At 40.6% G+C, this 20,133-nt stretch overlaps 1 protein-coding gene across 1 annotated transcript in view; it reads right to left on the bottom strand.

Moving 5' to 3' along the window:
* The window catches only part of LOC124717194 (general odorant-binding protein 72-like), a 60,743-nt gene that overhangs the window by 16,293 nt on the left and 24,317 nt on the right, over positions 1 to 20,133 (bottom strand). The window contains exons 2-5 of the mRNA XM_047243971.1: positions 19,171 to 19,249; positions 6,014 to 6,066; positions 5,751 to 5,786; positions 962 to 1,076 (exon numbers count right to left, since the gene is read on the bottom strand). Of these exons, the coding sequence (XP_047099927.1) occupies positions 962 to 1,076; positions 5,751 to 5,786; positions 6,014 to 6,066; positions 19,171 to 19,249 (283 nt within the window). The remainder of the gene's footprint in view (positions 1 to 961; positions 1,077 to 5,750; positions 5,787 to 6,013; positions 6,067 to 19,170; positions 19,250 to 20,133) is intronic.

A 20,133-nucleotide genomic window follows, 5' to 3' on the forward strand; every position in this document is an offset into this window, starting at 1 on the left:
GTGGCTGAGAGCAAAGTAGACCATCCTGTAGCACAACATGCAGCTGAACATAACATTCTTGATTGCAATGGCTACTTCATTATCCGAGCCATCTGGATCCTTCCCTCCACCACCAGCTTTTCTGAACTGTGCAGGTGAGGGTTATCCTTACATTCTCTGCTCCCATGAGTATCCTGGTCTCAACCTATGGCAACATACTGTCCCCACAACCTCCACCCAACAGTTTCCATCCCCTCTGTCCTATCACCTCCTCCCCAGTCTCATCTTCCACTTCCATTTGTGTCATCCTTTGCCAATGCATCCACCCATCTTTCCCCACCCCTCTCCTTTTTCACTCTGTTTTCCCCACCTCCTTACCCCACAACCTCTGAGTGCTGCTCCTGTTGGCAGTATAGTGCCTGTACACTCTGCCCAACAGAACTCCTCTCTCCTGCCACCCATTTACTGCTATCCCCTCCCATTCCCCACCCCCTCCAGATTACTGCTTCCATTCTATGTGACAATTCCATTCTGTCTGTGTGGCTGAAGTTGGTGGTCATGTGTGCATGAAGTGTGCTTGCTTGTTTGAATGAATGATGTGTTTTTATCTTCCATTGCCCCATGCAGGATGTGGCCATAGCTTATGTGTAAGTGTCCTTTAGTTGCACCTGAGGCGTCTAGTTGCGGTTTGCGGCTCCCCCCGTCGAAGGTTCGAGTCCTCCCTTGGGCATGGTGTGTGTGTTTTCCTTAGTGTAAGTCAGGTTAAGTTAGATTAAGTTAGATTAATTAGTGTGTAAGCCTAGGGACTGATGACCTCAGCAGTTTGGTCCCACAGTCCTTACCACACATTTCAATTGCACATGTTTGCAACTTAATGTACCATTTTTACTACAAGTAGCACAATCTTTTCCTACATTGTTGATATTCCAACATGGAATTTCCATTGTTTAATATATAGAATGCAGAGAAGAGCGAGCAGTACCTGCTTTGTCACTGCAAGCATCCAACATAGCTATGAATCTGTCCTTGAGGTCAGGGGGCAGCATCTTTTCAGCCTGGTTCTTCGCAGCATTGACATTGTAACGGCCCTGGCGCAGCTGTAACATGCACGTGATGTACACTCTGAATGATGTAGTCATACTTACTATCCTTTCTAATAAATGGTAAGATTGGTCTCTAATTACATTAATTTAAGCATTTCCTATTGTGCATAAACAAAAATATTTTCCATTTTTCAATTGCATAATTATTTTTAATACTGATTATTTTATTTTGCACTTTGTATACCATTTGCATTCCATTTGTATATTCAACCAATTCTACAGCATTATTTTTTAAGCATTGTACAGAAAGATGTGCACTATCCAGCAAGTTTTATTTCTATAGGCTTCCAGCAGAACTGAAAAAACAGTGATAAACCTGAAGGTTCAAATGCAAGTTGGAAGATTTCATTGTGGAATTTCCTTGTATTCTGTTAGGTGTTCCTTGAGTATTTGGGAACCTATCTCTGTACTGTGTTGTTCATGTGACTGCTTTTTGTTTTACTGTGTTTTGTTAATTCTTTAACTCTTTGTTTATAAATTTTCTAATCAGCATTCTGTAGACTATGCAGGGACTCATTCCATGATCAAGTAAGTTTGCCTCATGTGGTTCCATGGAACCTTATAAATAAATAAATTCTTTGTATAAAAAAGGTAGGTCTTGGAATGGGTAGGGTAAGGAAAGAGATAATGAGAGAAATACTGAAAGAGAATCCGATGTGAGATACCATGCAAAAGGCAAGATTAACACTGTATGGGCATGTTATAAGAATGGGAGTTGGCCACATACTGAGACAGATCCACTGAATGAAAATAGGAGGCAAGAATCCCTGCAAAAGACAGAAAGACAGATGAATCAGTGGAGTGAAGGAATGTGTCAAGAAGTGGGGAGAAGACTGGGGCAGAGTAAAGAGAGAAGTATTGCAGGACAGGAAAAGATGGGGGTAGGGGATGGGGGAGGGCTCTATGTTCCAAACAGACACAGCCAGGGCTGCAAACTGAAGAAGAAGAAGATGATGATGAAGAAGAAAAGATGATGAAGTATTAATAGAGAAATGGTTAATGAAGATGGCAGAATCTCAGTAGGAATGATTGAACCTGGGGGAAAAGTAATGCAAAAGAAATAGCAAAATTATTTACAGAATGCCTGCAGAATAAGATAATGTAACAGCTCTTGAAAAAAGCTGTAATTTTTGTTTTGAGTCACTAGAAATGAGACAAAAAAAAAAGAGAAAAAAATCGACCAGTCAGTCTCCTTTCAACACTGTAGAAGATATTTCATTACAGTCATCATCAACCACACAGAATATAAACACTGGCTCCTAAAAAAGGTAGATGCAGCAGAATGAGCCACTTGTTAGATGTGAAAAAATTATAGAATATACGTAGCAACGAAAATGAATTACCAGTCTGACTGGAATTCATATATTCTGGGAAAACTATTGATCGGGTTTCAAAAATGATTGCCATCTATCTCTGAGAAAGAAGGAGTTGTTTCAAACTATGGTTTTGTACTGCTAGATATACAGAGGGTGGCACAGATGTCATGCATGGGTTTCAGTGCCTTATAATTATTTTTTTTTTGTAATTTTCTAATTTATTTTTTTCTTTTCAGGATTGTGAAGTACATTTGGGATATGTACCATGGAGAGAGTAAATTGTAAACTGTGCATGAAACTGACAGAACTTTATTTTCACAATCAAAGATCTGTCATCCTTATAGAACACAATGTTGGCACTTCAATGTGTGCAACTGTCCTCATCAGACTTCAATTCTCAATTTGGTAGCTTGCTTTTGGCATCATTATTCAATCTGTGATCACCCATGAATGGGCAGATGACGTTCAGTTTAGACTCCCAAAAATGTTCAACGAGTGCGGGACAGCATTAATAACAACCCCAAACATCAAACTAGAGACATGCTACTCAGCTTGGGATGAACCAAAGGTCATTGCAAAGAATTTTAATAATGGAGTTGAAATTGTCCCCAGACAAAGTGCAGGCTTTAGAAATGTGGCGCTACAGAAGAATGCTAAAGGTTAGATGGGTAGATCACATGACTAATGAGGAGGTATATAATTGGGGAGAAGAGAAATTTGTGGCACAACTTGACTAGAAGAAGTGATCGGTGGGTAGGACATATTCTGAGGCATTAAGGGATCACCAAATTGGTATTGGAGGGCAGCACGGAGGGTAAAAATCGTAGAGGGAGACTAAGAGATGAATACACTAAACAGATTCTGAAGGATGTAAGTTGTAGTGGGTACTGGGAGAGGAAGAAGCTTGCACAGGATTTTTGGAGAGATGCATCAAATCAGTCTCCAGACTAAAGACCACAACAACAACAACAACAACATAAAGTGCAGCTGATGCAGAGAGTGTTGTACCATTGATTCCTACTATTGCATACCTCTGAAATAAAGCAATTGTGGACAAAGCTTTATTTAATGTATTACTCTTATTTTGATGCATTACACCCATGAAGTGTGTACTGTGACTTCTGAACCACACTGTATATGGGCACTGGAAAACTGCAAGGTATCTGCTTCTTCGCAAAATAATGAACAACGTACTATGACAAGCTGCTCTTTGTGAGGCTGTGAATGGCAATCATTTTAAACACATAACTTTTCCCATCTATAGCTTCCACATTCCCCAGCCATGTACCTCATTAGGCAAGAGTAAATTATATGCATTTGCAAGCAAAAAAGTTATGTGCTATACACATACGCACAATTTCTGTGCCATCCCATACATCAGTGCTGCAACCTCCATTACATGTCATTAGGATAGTAGGAAATGCAGAGTCTATAGCAGAATCAGGCAAGAATATTCCACAACATTAATACTTTTATCAGTGGCCTTAGAGGAGGACTTTAGATCCCTACACTGGGGAAAAGAGGAAGGAATTTGTTTCAACCATCTTCATTTTGCTCATGGCATTGTGGTGTTTGCCTTCAGTGCACATAAATTCAACAACTAATAGAAGTAATTAATAGTGTAAGTTTAAAAGTAGACTGAAAATAAGTTCTAATAACACTAAAAGCCTATAATCAGCACTGAAAAGAAAACTGGACAGAGCTACAATCAACTCATAGAACCAGTTGATGAGAACTGGTCTCTGTTTTTAGGGCAGATCAATACAATGACTGGATGGACGGCAAAAGAAATGATCAGAAGAGTAAATATGATCTGGAGTGGTTCTGTAAACTATATAGAGTTTTCTGTATCATGCTTTCAGTGTACTTGAGACACAAAGTTTACAATCAGTGTCTTATACAAATTTCATTGTATGGCGCTGAGACATGCCATAATCACTCAAAAACTGATGGCTTTCCACTGAGCTACAGAAATATGTATACTGAAAATTACAAGTAGACAGAATAGAAAGCAGCATCAGGTGGTCACTAACCAATACTTTGTCAGACTGGATAAAACACTGACTGCAAGTGATAAGTGTGAAGAGACTAAATGAACACTGTATAAATAGTTTTCATGTTATTAAGCTAATTTGTTACAAGTATGTATAAATGTAAAAGAATTATACATTAGGTATAAGTGAATAAGTTGTTGCATTTTTTGACACTTGCCTCAGACGTAGGACGATGGAGTCTTATGCTCTGTCTGACCATTCTGATTTATCTTTTCCATGTAATGGTTCCTTCAACAAGACCACTGCCAATCACCTGTTCTGTCCTCTCCTCATTAAACACATGTCTGTATGCTTCATTATTTCATGGGTGTTGTGTTGGATAAAGTTGTGGAAGCTGCACAATATTTCAATGAGACAGCTGCTTGTCATCTTCGGTGCTTACTGTAAGCACCTGAAGACGATGAGCAGCTGTCTCATCAAAATATTGCGCAGCTACCACAACATTATCCAATGTGACACTCGTGAACCAGTGAAGCAGTTACTATGTCAGGAAAGTCTTAAACAGCAAACATGTATCATGACTGTATACTTGTATGCCTGTACATATGATAGATATTTTCCTTTATTTAAGCTGACAGATTCTATATCATCTTTAAAATGAGCCATGGACGAATGAATTAATAATACCAATACTAACATTAGACTCCTTTCGCCAGTGACCCACCACTCCCACTGAACAACAATCTCAAATTTCAAAAAGATGCATTTTCAAGCTCTACATTCTTTGGGAGAAGACATTACTGAGACAGAATGCTTGAATCTTGTGACATCACATACCTGACAAGCAGTTTGGTTGTTTGCCTTTCATCTCAATAAGAATTGTGACATTAATATATTCTGTCTTTTTAGATAATACTTCCCTCTACCATTGGCTTGAAACTCACATAATTATTCAAGGAATGGTCAGGAATATTCACACAAGTGGGTTGGCCCACAAAATTCACAAACTTAGTCCATTTGAAAATCTGAGGGACTATCAGGGACAGTGTATCAAATGTCAGTTACATCCAGATCATTTGTGCAAGATGTTGTGATGGGAGTGTTGACCCCTACATTTGGTATGTTGTCAAGCCCATACCACATAAAATCACAATATTTATCAATACTTGTGGGAGCATAACATGCTAGTAGTGTGTGTGTGTGATGAACTCATTGTTTTATGACCTTCAGTATATGTTAAGTTGTCTCTTAATAAAGTGTATTAGCTGCATTACTTGATTTTTATATTTACAGTTAAAATAAAGTAAATGCTGCTGGGAAGATAAAAATGAAGAAATTAAATACACAAATACACTTACCACCTGCATTGCACCCATGCAGCATTTCATGTAACACTGAAACAAAAAAGAAAATGGGATGTTACTTACATGTGTCCACATTATATTGGAAGTTTAATTATGTTGCTTATGAACAACAGAAAGAAACAGGCTGATGTGATCATCTCTCGTGGAAAATTAAACTTGTGACTGTGATTATCTTCATCAGCTTTCTTGACATGTGTAAAGTATTTTAAGTAAAATATTTAGACAGATCAACAAAAATAGAAGAAATGAGAACTCACTTTTAGGTTTTGGTCATCTGGAAACTTCCCTTCCTGGATTCCTTCCACAAGTGCTGAAATGCACGAAGCACATGGCATAACTCATTTAGTATTTACTGCAGTTACTAGAATTTTGTAGATATATTACTGCTGTCAGAAGGCACTTTTTGCTGATTAATGAATGATAAATGAGCTAGAAAATCACAGTGACGTATTTACTGCGAAAAAAGAAAACTGAATAAATCAAATTTAAGGCACGCTTCCCCTCTTCTTTTTCTTTATTTTTCTTCAGCATGGTGTTGGGCTATCACAGAGAGAAAGAAATAGAAATATAGTTGTATACCTTGCAGCCCTTATGCTTCATTACCAGACAAATTAAGATAAGTTATCTGATCTGCGATTGCTGCATTATGCAGGGTATGTAGCTTTCAGTTGAAAATTTGTAATGCTATTTTACAAATGTTATTGGTTTCAGTGTGTGGGAATGCATGAAAAGTGTCAGTATTTATAGCGTGGAATTCTGGGATAGGCCTACTCATAAAATCATATGTGAAAATATGAGTCACTCAATTACCTACACATGCTTTGTGTCCTACAGACATCCATGAATGTGTGGCTAATTAACTACATTACCACAGAGGTGATGAAGGATTTCTGTGAGTTACATTAATAACTAACTACAGTTAAAGAGGTCCATTTATTTTGATTCTCAAAGCAACTTAGAACACACTATTGAGATTTCAAACCCATTATTTTATATATCATAAAAGAAGTAGAAACATGTCTACTTTAAGGAAAGAGGCTCCAACTGTTTAAATTTTACTGTTGATGAACTACCATTTAACAGTTATGTGAGAAGACTGATTGTTGGTGGTGGATAAGAGTTATTATTCACTATGTTATGGAAGATTATTACCAATAATTTTAAGCAAACTACAGATACTCAGATACATTGTAGGTGTACCTATTGTTTGCTGTTGACAATTTATCATTATGTCATTTTACATGATATCAAACATGAGAGCTTAAAACAGGGAGAGCAACCCCAAGCTGTGGCTGAGCTGTGTCTCCACAATACTCTTTCTTCCAGGAGCGCTACTCCTGCGAGTTTCACAGAAGAACTTCTGTGAAGTTTGGAAAGCAGGAGAGTATTTACTGGCAGACATAAAGCAGAGAGGATGGGTCATGAGTCATGCTAAAGTAGCTCTGTTGGTAGAGCACTTGCTGATAAAATTTGAAGTTCCTGGGTTTAATTTCTGGTCTGGCAAACAATTTTAATCCACTAGGAAGTTTCATGTCATTACACACTTCACTGCAGAGTGAAAATCCATTCTGGAAACATCCCTCAGGCTTTGGATAAGACACCCTCTTGAATATCCTTTCTTACAGGAGATTGGTGTTTCACATCCCGTCAACAAAGAGGTCATTTGAGACAGAATACATGCTAGGAATAGGGAAAAGTGGATAAAGAAAGCAGCCATACCCTTTCAAAGGAACCATCCTGGCATCTGCCTTAAGCAATTTAGGGAAATCATGGAAAACTTAAATCAGTATGGCCGTATGCAAGTTTGAACTGTCGTCCTCCTGAATGTGAGTCCAGTGAGTTAACAGGTTCACCACCGCACTACCCCACTCAGTTCAAGTTTCATAGGAGAGCTTCTGTGATGTTTTGAAGGAACGAGATGAGGTACTAATGAAAGTAAAGTTGTGTGAGTTTTGAGTGATACCTAAAATGGTCTTATACATATATAAACAGAAAAAATGATACGACATTAAAATAATATAAGAGTTATTATCTTACAGAAAACATAATTATTTTTTTACAAAACAATTTCTTTCAAAATTTAGTGATTGCCACTTAAAATTATTATGACTATAGTTAATGTTTCTGTAATTGTTTTGAAAGAAAACATAAAAATATTTTTAACATAAGCAGTTAATAATATTTAAATTTCGCTGGAAGTAAAAAATCAATACTTTCTAAGATTGGTGTGCTGTGCATTGCTGTTGAGTTAACATATTGTGGTGTGAGTTAGTAATGATTGTCTGCTTGAGTTAGTTGTTGTCTATAATGGCTATGTGAGTCTGTCCATTCTTGGAGAGAGAAAGAAGACATATTAGTTCGTTAAAAGCTGTATAAATATGAAGTTGTGATGATAAGATTGAATAAAAATTGTATGAAGAACTCCGACTTTTCATTAGCATGTTAATATAAATGACTCTAGCAGAATCTAACTGCATCTTAACAATCAAGCAAAATCGGAATCGTATTCTGACATGACAAAGAGCCTACAATGGACAACAAATGAAGTTCAGTAAGTACCTCTATTATATTATTCAGTCAGATTAATACTTGAGAACACAAACCCAAACAAAATCATGTTTTTAAGGGGTTTAAGGTAATATCATACTTTATTTTTGTAAAATCCAGTAAGAAGTAATGATGGAGGAGATTCGAATAGGGAGTTAAAATGAATAGGTTAGAATGGTGGAGCAATTCATGAGCCACACATTTCTGTAGTCAAGTGAAACTTGAGATGGTGTGAAGAGTAATGCCAATGAAGAGTGGATTACTGGAAATGAGTGATTCATGCCGTATTCTGTAGCAGTCCAATGGAAGGGTTTGGGTTTGGCAGATTCCTGGAGAACCTCCACTGCTGTCATATGCAGTGTCAACATTTAACTATGGAGGAGGTGATGTTACAGTATGGGGATGTCTTTCATGGTCCCCTAAATGTGCTTAAGCAAATGCTAAACGTGGAAGGATACAAACATGTGTTACAGCACTGTGTACTGCATACAGCAAAGGAGCAGTCTGGAGATGTTGATTGTTTGTAGCAGCATGGCAATGAACCCTACCATAAATTAGCTTCTATGGGGCAATGGTTTGTGGACAATAATGTTCCTGAAATGGACTGACCTACCCAGAGTTCTGATGTGAGACCAGTCTAACACCTTTGGGATGATGTAACTCTTCAGGCTTTCCCGGCGATCTAATGACATCTTGGGTTGTCGGGTGTTCTGCCGAATATCAGCGATATTTCAGTCACGTAGCTCATAACCTTCATCAGGTGCGACCTGAGGCTGCTCCTCGAGTGGACCTGGTCCAGTATTTATGCCTATGGCCTTCCCCCTCCACCAACGGCTGCAGGCGCTTCCTCTGTGATCCACACCCATTCCCTGCGACCAGCTGGAGTGTTGCTGCTCCGTTTTCCGTCTGCTGCGGTTCTAGGTGTTCCCTCTGTGGTCCGCGTCCACCATACCCGCTCCTGGGGGTTTCATCTACGGTCTGGAGTACCAAGCATTCCCCCTGTGGTCTGCGCCCGCTCACCACGACCTGTTGGAGCGTTGCCACTCCGTTTTTCGTCCGCTGCGGCTCTGGAAGTTCCCTCTGTGGTCTACGCCCACCAGTCCCACTTCTGGGTGTTCCATCTTCGGTCTGGTGCGCCAGGCAGTCCGTCAGGGGCTCGTTTTCCATCTCCATGTCTCTGGTTCTTCTGTTTGTGTAGTGTTGCAGCTGGCCCTGTTGCTCCTTTAACATTTCCAGAGCCGGATCCCAGGCTCTGCTTAGCTGGTACCCTGTGTCATGGTTCATAAGATCGCCAGCTATTTTAATTTCTATCAATTCTCTTATAACACTGTCCCAAAATCTGGGTGTTTGTGCTAGAATCTTGGTATCCTCATACTTCATGGCATGATCTAGCTCTAGACAGTGTTCAGCAATGGCTGACTTAGTCACCTGTCTTAATCTAGTGTGCGTCTGATGTTCTTTGCACCTGATCTCCACAGTTCTTGTCGTCTGGCCAATGTAGGACATGCGACATTGACAAGGTATATTGTAAATCCCTGGTTTTCGTAACCCCAGGTCGTCTTTGACACTCCCCAGCAGTCCCCTGATCTTGTTGGATGGACAGAAAACACACCTGATATTGTGTTTACGGAGGATCCTACTGATTCCTTCTGAGTTGCGGATGTGGTGAATACATTTGCCCACATCCGCAACTCAGATTTCCTGCAACGCCTCAAGCAACTGCACATCACAGATTCGGACATCGTGGTTAGTTTTGATGTGGTATCGCTGTTCACCAGGGTCCCACTGAAGGACTCACTAGAACTGATTGCAGAGAAATTTGACGGTGCTCTGTTGGACTTGTTCAGTCATACACTGACATCCACGTATTTCCTGTACGGAAACCAATATTACGAGCAAACTGAAGGTGTAGCTATGGGCAGCCCACTGTCCCCTGTGGTTGCCAACATGTTTATGGAGAGTTTTGAGGAGAAGGCATTGGAGACAGCCACATTTAAACCCACATGCTTCTTTAGGTATGTGGATGACACCTTCGTGATCTGGCCACATGGGATGGACAGGCTCAATGAGTTTCTTGAACATCTTAACTCATGCCACCCTAATATCAAGTTCACCATGGAACTGGAGAAGAATGGCCAGCTGCCATTTCTGGATGTACTAGTCCAGAGGAAAGCAGATAAAGCAACACACACTGATTTATATCTGCAGGCCAGCAGCTGTCACCACCCTGCACAGAAGAATGGGGTTCTGAAGACTTTGGTCCACAGAGCACGTGCCCTGTCAGACCAAGAGAATCTACCTATAGAGATAGAACGTCTCAAAACAGTTTTCTCCAAGAATGGATACACGGACAGACAAATTGAGAGGGCACTCCAACCAGCCACTATACCACAGGTTCCTGAAGAAGACCAAGATGAAACAAAGAAGGTGGCATATCTGCCCTATGCTGGCTCTATTTCTGCCAGAATCAGTAGGATCCTCCATAAACACAATATCAAGTGTGTTTTCTGTCCATCCAACAAGATCGGGGGACTGCTGGGGAGTGTCAAAGACGACCTGGGGTTACGAAAACCAGGGATTTACAATATACCTTGTCAATGTCGCATGTCCTACATTGGCCAGACGACAAGAACTGTGAAGATCAGGTGCAAAGAACATCAGACGCACACTAGATTAAGACAGGTGACTAAGTCAGCCATTGCTGAACACTGTCTGGAGCTAGATCATGCCATGAAGTATGAGGATACCAAGATTCTAGCACAAACACCCAGATTTTGGGACAGTGTTATAAGAGAATCGATAGAAATTAAAATGGCTGACGATCTTATGAACCGTGACACAGGGTACCAGCTAAGCAGAGCCTGGGATCCGGCTCTGGAAGTGTTAAAGGAGCAACGGGGCCAGCTGCAACACTAGACAAACAGAAGAACCAGAGACACGGAGATGGAAAACGAGCCCCTGACGGACTGCCAGGTGCACCAGACCGAAGATGGAACACCCAGAAGTGGGCACAGACCGCAGAGGGAACATCCAGAGCCACAGCGGACGAAAAACGGAGCGGCAACGCTCCAACAGGTCGTGGTGAGCGGGCGCAGACCGCAGGGGGAATGCTTGGTACTCCAGACCGTAGATGAAACCCCCAGGAGCGGGTTTGGTGGATGCGGACCGCAGAGGGAACACCAAGAACCGCAGCGGACGGAAAACGAAGCAGCAACACTCCAGCAGGTCGCAGGGAATGGGCACGGACCACAGAGGAAGCGCCTGCAGCCGTTGGTGGAGGGGGAAGGCCATAGGCATAAATACTGGACCAGGTCCACTCGAGGAGCAGTCTCAGGTCACACCTGATGAAGGTTACGAGCTACGTGACCGAAATATCGTGCAAGTATGACGCTGATATCCGGCAGAACACCCGACAACCCAAGATGTCACCTTTGGGATGAATAATTATATCTACATTGCTCCAGACCCTAGCATCCAACATTACTATCTTTTCTGGTTTTGGATCTTGATGAAGAATGAGCTTTCATTCCTCTAGAGGCATTCAGACACCTCACTGAAAGTGTCTCCAACAGAGAAAAAACAACCTTAGGGGCAAAAGGTGGACACACTTCATTTTAATACCCAGTGATACATGTCTAGATACCTTTGACCAGATAGTGTATAGTGCTGAAAGTGTTAAGATTTTGAGGTTCCTAAACTTTCCTCTGCAAGATTTCATTGGATGTATTTTTGCAGTAGACCTCACAACTTTGCTTTAGAGCTTAACCAGTCTCTCTACATGTGTGTTGGCAGCACTCATGGTATACAACAAGAATTCTACTCTGACAAAATAATTCATATATTTACAGATGTATTTCAGTGTTCAATGAGCACAATACTTTTGCAAACAACTGTACTGCCATCATCAGGTGTGCTGGCTCCTTAATGGTTCATACACTGTGTCTCTCTCTTCCCTCAGCTATGTGCTTTGGTTGCAAAATATTCCATAAACTTACATTTAACATAAAACAACAAATTGAGTATCTCTACCAATTGGAAAGGCAAATTAAAAATATACCTCAGTGTCCAATCTTTGCACAAATTACCTGAATAGGTAGATTCAGGGTCTTCAAAAGTGCAGTTAGCTACATGGCAAGTAGCAGTGCTGGTTGTAAAGTTGGATGACAATTAGTAATGACTGTAAAAAGGCGTAGACTTAACAGTTGCATGTAAATACACACACACCAAAAAAAGTTTTCCATCACCCCGGTTCCCTGAAATCCTGAAGATAGACGTTGATTGTGGATATTGTATCACAGACACAGTCCCTTTGACTGTTCAGAGATGTCATTAAACCCACCCAAAGATGTAAACAAACATGCATGAGCAGCACCTACTAGATGGATGGGGTCTGACAGCTGATCAGTTCCAGTCATTCCACCAGGAAGGAGGTACACAGCTCATGTTGTCTGTAGTTCAACCATGCCTAGATGGTCGATACTGTGGTCTGATCACATCTGCATTGCTACTTTGTGCCAGGAAGGGCTCTCAACAAGGGAAATGTCCAGGCACCTCAGAGTGAAGCAATGTTGTTCAGACATGGAGGAGATACAGAGAGACAGGAACTGTCAATGACATGTCTCACTCAGGCTGCCCAAGGACTACTACTGCAGTGGATGACCGCTACCTACAGATTATGGCTTTGAAGAACCCTGACAGCAATGTCACCATGTCGAATAATGTTTATTTTGCAGCCACAGGACATCGTGTCACGACTCAAACTGTGCGCAATGGGCCCAACAACATGCTGAATGGACTGCTCAGCGTTGGCATCACATTCTCTTCACCAATGACTGTCTCATATGCCTTCAACCAGACACTCGTCAGAGACGTGTTTGGAGGCAACCCGGTCAGGCTGAATGCCTTAGACACACTGTCCAGTGAGTGCAGCAAGGTGGATGTTCCCTTCTGTTTTGGGTGGCATTATGTGGGGCTGACATACACCGCTGTGGTCATGGAAGGCACTGTATTGGCTGTACAATACATGAATGCTATCCTCTGACCGACAGTGCAACAATATCGGCAGAATATTAGTGAGGCATTCATCTTCATTGATGACAATTCGTGCCCCCATTGTGCGCATCTTGTGAATGACTTCCTTCAGGATAATGACATCGGTTGACTAGAGTGACCATCATGTTCTCCAGACATGAACCCTGTTGAACATGCCTGGGATAGATTGAAAAGGGCTGTTTATGGAGGACATGACCCACCAACAACTCTGAGGGATCTATGCCAAATCGCCGTTGAGGAGTCAGACAATCTTGACTGACAGAGCCTTGATGAACTTGTGGATAGTATGGCATGATGAATACATGCATGTATCAATGCAAGAGGACATGCTACTGGGTATTAGAGGTACTGGTGTGTACAGCAATCTGAGCCACCACCTCTCAAGGTCTTGCTGTATGGTGGTATAACATGCAATGGGTGGTTTTCATGATCAATAAAAAGGGTGGAAATGATGTTTATGTTGATCTCTATTCCAATTTTCTGTACAGGTTCCAGAACTCTCGGAACCAAGGTGATGCACAACTTTTTTTGATGTGCATATATTCTTTGAAAAACTCTATTGCAGTCAGTTAAATGTTTAGCTACTGATAGCAGCTAATCAGCAGCTGTAGTTTAACTGAGGAGGCAGGAGCTTTTTTTCAAAATAGCAGATTTCTTAGCAATGTAATGGATGAAATTTTGATGTAAAAGTATGAATTGCATTAAGCAATATAGTGGTAGTTTTCTGTTGAGACAGTACACAGGTAAAGTTTCTATGATTTTTTTGTGATATGTTAATGTATACTGAGCTGTACAGGCTCACACTGATTGCCTATCTCTGGAAGTTATTTATACTGGTTATCCAGCAACAAGTTTGGGAGCGTCCCCCGAGAGGGCACAGCGTGTCTGCTTGGAGGAAGCTTGAAGGTGCTTGCCGTGATGGTTGGATTCAGTTGATTTTCAGCCTTCAGCCTTGTACTGGAGTGGTTCGGAAGAGTCAACCCTGGCCAAGCACTTGTCGAACACACTAATGCAATACTGTACCACAATAGGAAGTAAGCATTTTTGTGTGTTCTGCGAGGCATACCTGTGGCTGCACAAATTTGTTTGCCTTCTTGTATCAGCAAGTTTAGGCAAGGATTGCTGCAGATTTTTTTTTGGCATCCTTGTGTGACAGTGCAAAGTTGAGAATTGGAATTTTCTGTCAGCTTATTAGTTACTTAAAGTTTTATGATTTAAATTATTTATTTTTATGCTTAAAGACTTCTTTTAATTTATTCTACCTTATATTCTGAATTCTTGTAACTAATATTGTCAAGTCCCCACTCATGGCTTTAAGATTGTTACTGTTTTTAAAATTCTTAGTTCTAGGGATCTGTGCTAGCGAACTATTCTGAGTTTAACATAATTTTCTTTGTGACTTTCACAAAGTTCTTGAATCATTACAAGGAATTAGTTGCTCTATTTAAACTGTAAATTACTATTTTATTCTTTTTATTAACCTGTTTTAAATTCAATTGTTTCTTTTTTTGGTGTAATTATCATACTGTTGAAGTCTTTATTGCTGGTGTTTCTAGCTGTTTATATTTTGTTAGTAATTGAGGCTTAAGAATGACCAGAAAAATTGTTCTGGTTTTCACATAAATTTGGATGTTGTAGTATGGCCAGCAGCTGCATGAACATAGATGGAAATTGTGTGAGGTGGCGCCTCCAGTACTGGTGGTCAGAGCCGATTTCTTGCTGGATGTCTTTTTGTTCTGAAGTGCCTCTTTCAGTACTTGTGTTTTATTTTTCATCATCCACGTTTTATTGTAAATTTTTAGAGGTTATTTGTGTCATTTGAGTGTTTAAGTAAATCTCTGTAGATATGACCTAAGTAAATAAAAATTTTCAACCTTACGTGAATGATGTTCATTTGGTCACCTGGCACTTCCAACTCCTTGCTCACTTGTTTGACTTTCCTGAAGATTCTCCTTCTTGATGGGACCTACAGAAGATGATGAATGGATGAATAAATGAATGAAATGAATGTGTTCTCTGGGACTCCACATGTCCTCAGTTGTGATGGTCGTGAGGTGTTTGCTTCCTCCTCTTAGTGAAACAAAGAATGTGTTTCATGCCTTATTCATTTTGTAGCCAAAGTCAGACCTGATCATCTGGTATCTTATTTAAATCTCAACAGCTCCTTCCACAGTTTAAGTATTTAGACATTTTTGTAAGAAATTTAGTATGGTTGGAATCCAATTCACATAATTTGAACAGACAGTGCTTTATGATAATCAAATTGTTAGGCTGCAATAACCAGGCTGCCAAGCTGTGGTCACAGTAGGAATCTTCAACAACATGCACTGTCTGCCCAAGTAGTGACCATACTTTATTCAGTGGGCAGAAAGCAGTCTTTACATGGCATTTCATGGGAATGCATTTTATTAGCTTCTGCCAGTTGTTTTGATGCTGCAGGGTGAAGGGCTGCTGAATCTGCCAGTCTGCATAGTCATTGTTAGAAAATACTGCCTTCAAGTGCTCCAGACTTCAGGTGAAACTACCTGTACATGAGTGTGTGGAAGGCACAAGCAAAAACGCTTTCCTTATCATGTTCACCTGTGCTAGACAATGGTAGCTATTTATGTGCAAGTACAGATTAGCGCGCACCTTCTTGCTCTACAAGATAACCTGACTGACACAGAAATGTGTTCTCGCCTTGAGTGCCAGGTGAATCAAACCTGTTGTTCCAAAGGGGTAGCTGCCACAGTTGACTGTCACCTGTTGACCTGCACACTTCAATCGTTCACTCTGCTGTCTCATTACTACACAGAATGACAAGTCAGTCTTAAAACACTGTAGACACAGGAGAAGTTCTTCATACAGCCACATGTGATTATATGCAAAGCTATTAGCTTTATGTCAGAAGAGGCAAATGAGGAAGCAGAAATATTATTAAAATTTGTGTTTCATAGGGTTGCAGGTACTGCTAGGGGAGGTTCAAGAACATTTTTCCACACGAGAGACTTATCAATTGGCACCTACCTCGTCCCACCTTTTCCCTTGTACACTTTCATTCTTGTCAGTTTTTGCTAACTGAGATATGCACTGTATACATATGTCAGGGATTCTGCAGCATATCGGTATCATTTACGCATACTTTGATGACATGACTCATTATCTTAATAGGTGTTAACCTGAGACTACTCATCAAGCATCTGGTATTTTTACCTGTGGTCAGCTCCATCCATGGTCAGTTCCAGGTGTTTGGTCTGTAGTCTGCTCCCAATAGCAGTATCCCTAGGCATTTCCTTTCAGTTTTGCAGTTTGGTACACCAGTCTCCAAACTATCACTCTGTTTTTGGTGCTGTGTGGTGCCAGATTTTCCCTCTGCAGTCCACTTTCACTAGAAATGTTTTTACATGTTCCATCTTTGGTCCAATGCTCCATATATAATGGTGGTGTATTGTTAGTGGTCCAGTGCGCTATTCTCTGCTGTGGCATTCTGTTTTTGGTCCATTTCCTATGTGGTCCGCTACCACTAGAAATGTCCTGTGACATTCTGTCTTCAGCTGGTGGACCTTGCGCTCAGTCTGGGGTTAGTTCCTCATGTACACACCCGCAATTCTTCATTTTGTGGAGTTCTGCTATTGTGCTCCATTGTGCTCTCAGCAACTGCAGTACAGGATCACAGGCTCTCTTGAGTTGGTACCCAGCATCATGATTCACGAGGTTTTGTGTCACCTTTATCTCTATAGATTTTCTTATAACATTGTCCCAGAATTTGGGTGTCTGTGCCAGGAACCTTGTTTCACTATAATTTGTGGAATGATTGAGTTCCAGACAGTGCTCGGCAATGGTTGATTTAGTTGCCTGTCTTTTGTTTTAGTTGGTTTGCTTTGGTTGATCCTTTGTTTATGGTATTTTTCCTTTTTAGGTGCTCTAGTGAGAAATTTTTGACTTTGAACATCTATATTCATCAAATTATTGGTCATACTATGCATAACCCATTAATGAGACTAATTACAGACTCTACAACTGCAGCTCACAAGTTATACAAGGTACACACTTATGAGCAGGCTGTCAAACTTCACATCTCCTACCACAGAATGGCCGTTCGCAATGGAGCCCCCACCACCACTACTGCTGTACCCTCCCCTACCGCACAGTTACAGACCAAGTTTGTTTTGTGCACACTCTACCTTCTGTTCTCCATTTTACCATAGCATTCAGAGAGGACAGCTCTCCATCCGCTTCATCTTCCATGATAAAAGTGATATTCAGAATTCATCTTAGAGCTGAAGATCGCTTTATGTCCATGTGCACATTCAGATAGCAAGGTTTTGAAAAGAGAACTGTCTTGAGCAAACATACTCTTATTCTTTTTAATCTGTACATGTTTCGGTGAAGTTCAACCATCATCACTGGGTTAGTTTTCTCTTTTTAATAGTACATACTGACATTCATGTAGTTCTTAGCCATTTGCAGTGCAGCTGACATTCTGAAACAGTTCATCATTTGCAGTTTTTGCAGTTTCCTTGGTGTCATGACTTACAAAAACTGTACTCGCAAACACATACTGTCACACTGTTTGCAAAATATTTGGACATATGGAGTTGGGAAGAGTGATGAATTCATCCAGTCTGTCTCCTCCATGTGGTCATATTACTTAGGTATCATCACCATAACAGAAGAAACAAGTCAATTTCCAAGAAACAAGTCAGTTTATATCGAGATGATACCAGGGCTTCCTCTGCGAAGTGCTTCAAGTGGATATTGATCACAACTAATGAGAGTGAACTTCCTATGTCCTCTCCTTCCATCTGGTCTAATAAGTACTATCAGGAAGAAGATATGTTGGCGTCAAGACATGCATGAAGAAGTTGAAGATGTACCAGTAGAATTTTTGAGCAATAAGTTCCAAGGACTACGGTAAAAAAAAGAGACGACATGAAACCTAATAAAATGTTGGAAATATTCAGCCTTAAGCTGCTGGGGTATTGCACAAAATCTACAGAATTGCAAATATGATGTGGACATTTGCCAACATAAGGGCTATGCATGTGCTGCAGGTACTTAATGTGTAAGTACATTGGGGCTTCAGTGTTGCTAACACTGGGAGCAAAGTACTCTTTCTTCTTAATTTTATCCATATTTCGTAGCATCAAACATGATTGTATTCGATACACTGGAGGTATGAATTAAAAAGTGCCTACAGTCACAACTTTTCGTGTTTTATTAAGGACTCGATGCATTTCGGACCCTGTGGGTCCATCATCAGGTGTAGGCCTAATTAGTCTCAATACATGCTAAAGCACTGTATTAAGACAAATTACACCTGATGATGGATCTACAGGGTCCAAAATGCATTGTGTACTTAATAAAACACGAAAAGTTGTGACTGAAGGCGTTTTTTAATCCATACCTCCAGTGTTCTTTCTTTACGAACCAGTGCTCTTAGTTGTAGCTCCTTAATCATTTTATCTGGTAGGACTGAGGCTTCTATACATTTTCAATGGCATCAGTGACCATCTTTTGGTAAGCATTATCCTCTTCCAAGCATTGCATTTACTTGATGTTGTCTTTGTTGAACAGGACTGCCACTGCATTGTCTTTGTCAGAAAACCAGATGATTCTTTTCAAGAAATGATCAGTTTCATAGGTTTCGTTCACTTAAAAGTACGTCCAACTTCTTCATCTGCTTCACATGGCAATCTACTAAGCTAATAATGTTGTTTGCCAAAATATTGTGCCCATTGGACTCCAGTTTGTCATGTATTACACTGGTAGAAATTAAATAGTGACAAGGAGTTTACATTAATCAACGGAAGTTTTCGTATGTGGCACACAGTACCTAGGTCGACTGATGTCTTCTTGAGGCACATGTTCCTCACTATTTTGCTTGTCTGTCTCAGCTGCTCCAATGACAGGGCCTACAACAGAATGACCAAATGATTTAGATGGAAAGTAGAATCTAAATAACAAAAAAGTTACACAAGCTGCATCAGACTTGCGAGTAAAAACATTGATCCAGAAAGTACAGAACTTACTGCTTTAGTTGATTTAATAATGATCACAATAAATTGGAGATTTTGGCGAACAATGACAATCTTCAGAAGTCAGGAAAGAGGAAACCAAATACAATTGCTGGACAATCTTCGTCTTGTAAACAATAAACTACGAAACAATGAAAAGGTGTTATAAAGGGTGTTTAAAAAAGCGTCAGGTATTCCTACAGGAGGTGGCGATGCTACTGCCCAAAACTAGAAGAAAAGTTCCTGCACTGACATGTCTGGATGTTGGCCAATCTGTTCTCTCATTCTCGTCTGTCACATAGAGATAGACAATGTGGTAATGCTGCATGTGGTTACCATGTGTCCTGACACCCCCTTCATCTGTTCTTCACAGTGAATCTTGCTCTCTTTCCAATACTCTTGGCTCCATTTGGATTGTGTCACATGCATTGGGCAGATGCTCCAGTAACATCTGTACGTTGTCAATGTGTTAGGCATAAACCGTTGCTTTTAAATGTCCTCACAGCCAAAAACCCAATGGATTCAAGTCTGGTAAGCAGGGAGGCAATACCACCAGACCTCCTCGACCAGTCAATCACCCATGAAACAATGCAAAGATCTACTGTCATACAATCAGCAAAGAAAGGGGTAGTGCTCCATCATGCATAAACCAATCATTGTCTTAAACCAATCATTGTCTTTCTGCAAGGGTAACCGCTACGGTCGCAGGTTCGAATCCTGCCTCGGGCATGGATGTGTGTGTTGTCCTTAGGTTAGTTCGGTTTAAGTAGTTCTAAGTTCTA

This window comes from Schistocerca piceifrons, chromosome 9, assembly GCF_021461385.2.
Source record: "Schistocerca piceifrons isolate TAMUIC-IGC-003096 chromosome 9, iqSchPice1.1, whole genome shotgun sequence".
NCBI lineage: Eukaryota > Metazoa > Arthropoda > Insecta > Orthoptera > Acrididae > Schistocerca > Schistocerca piceifrons.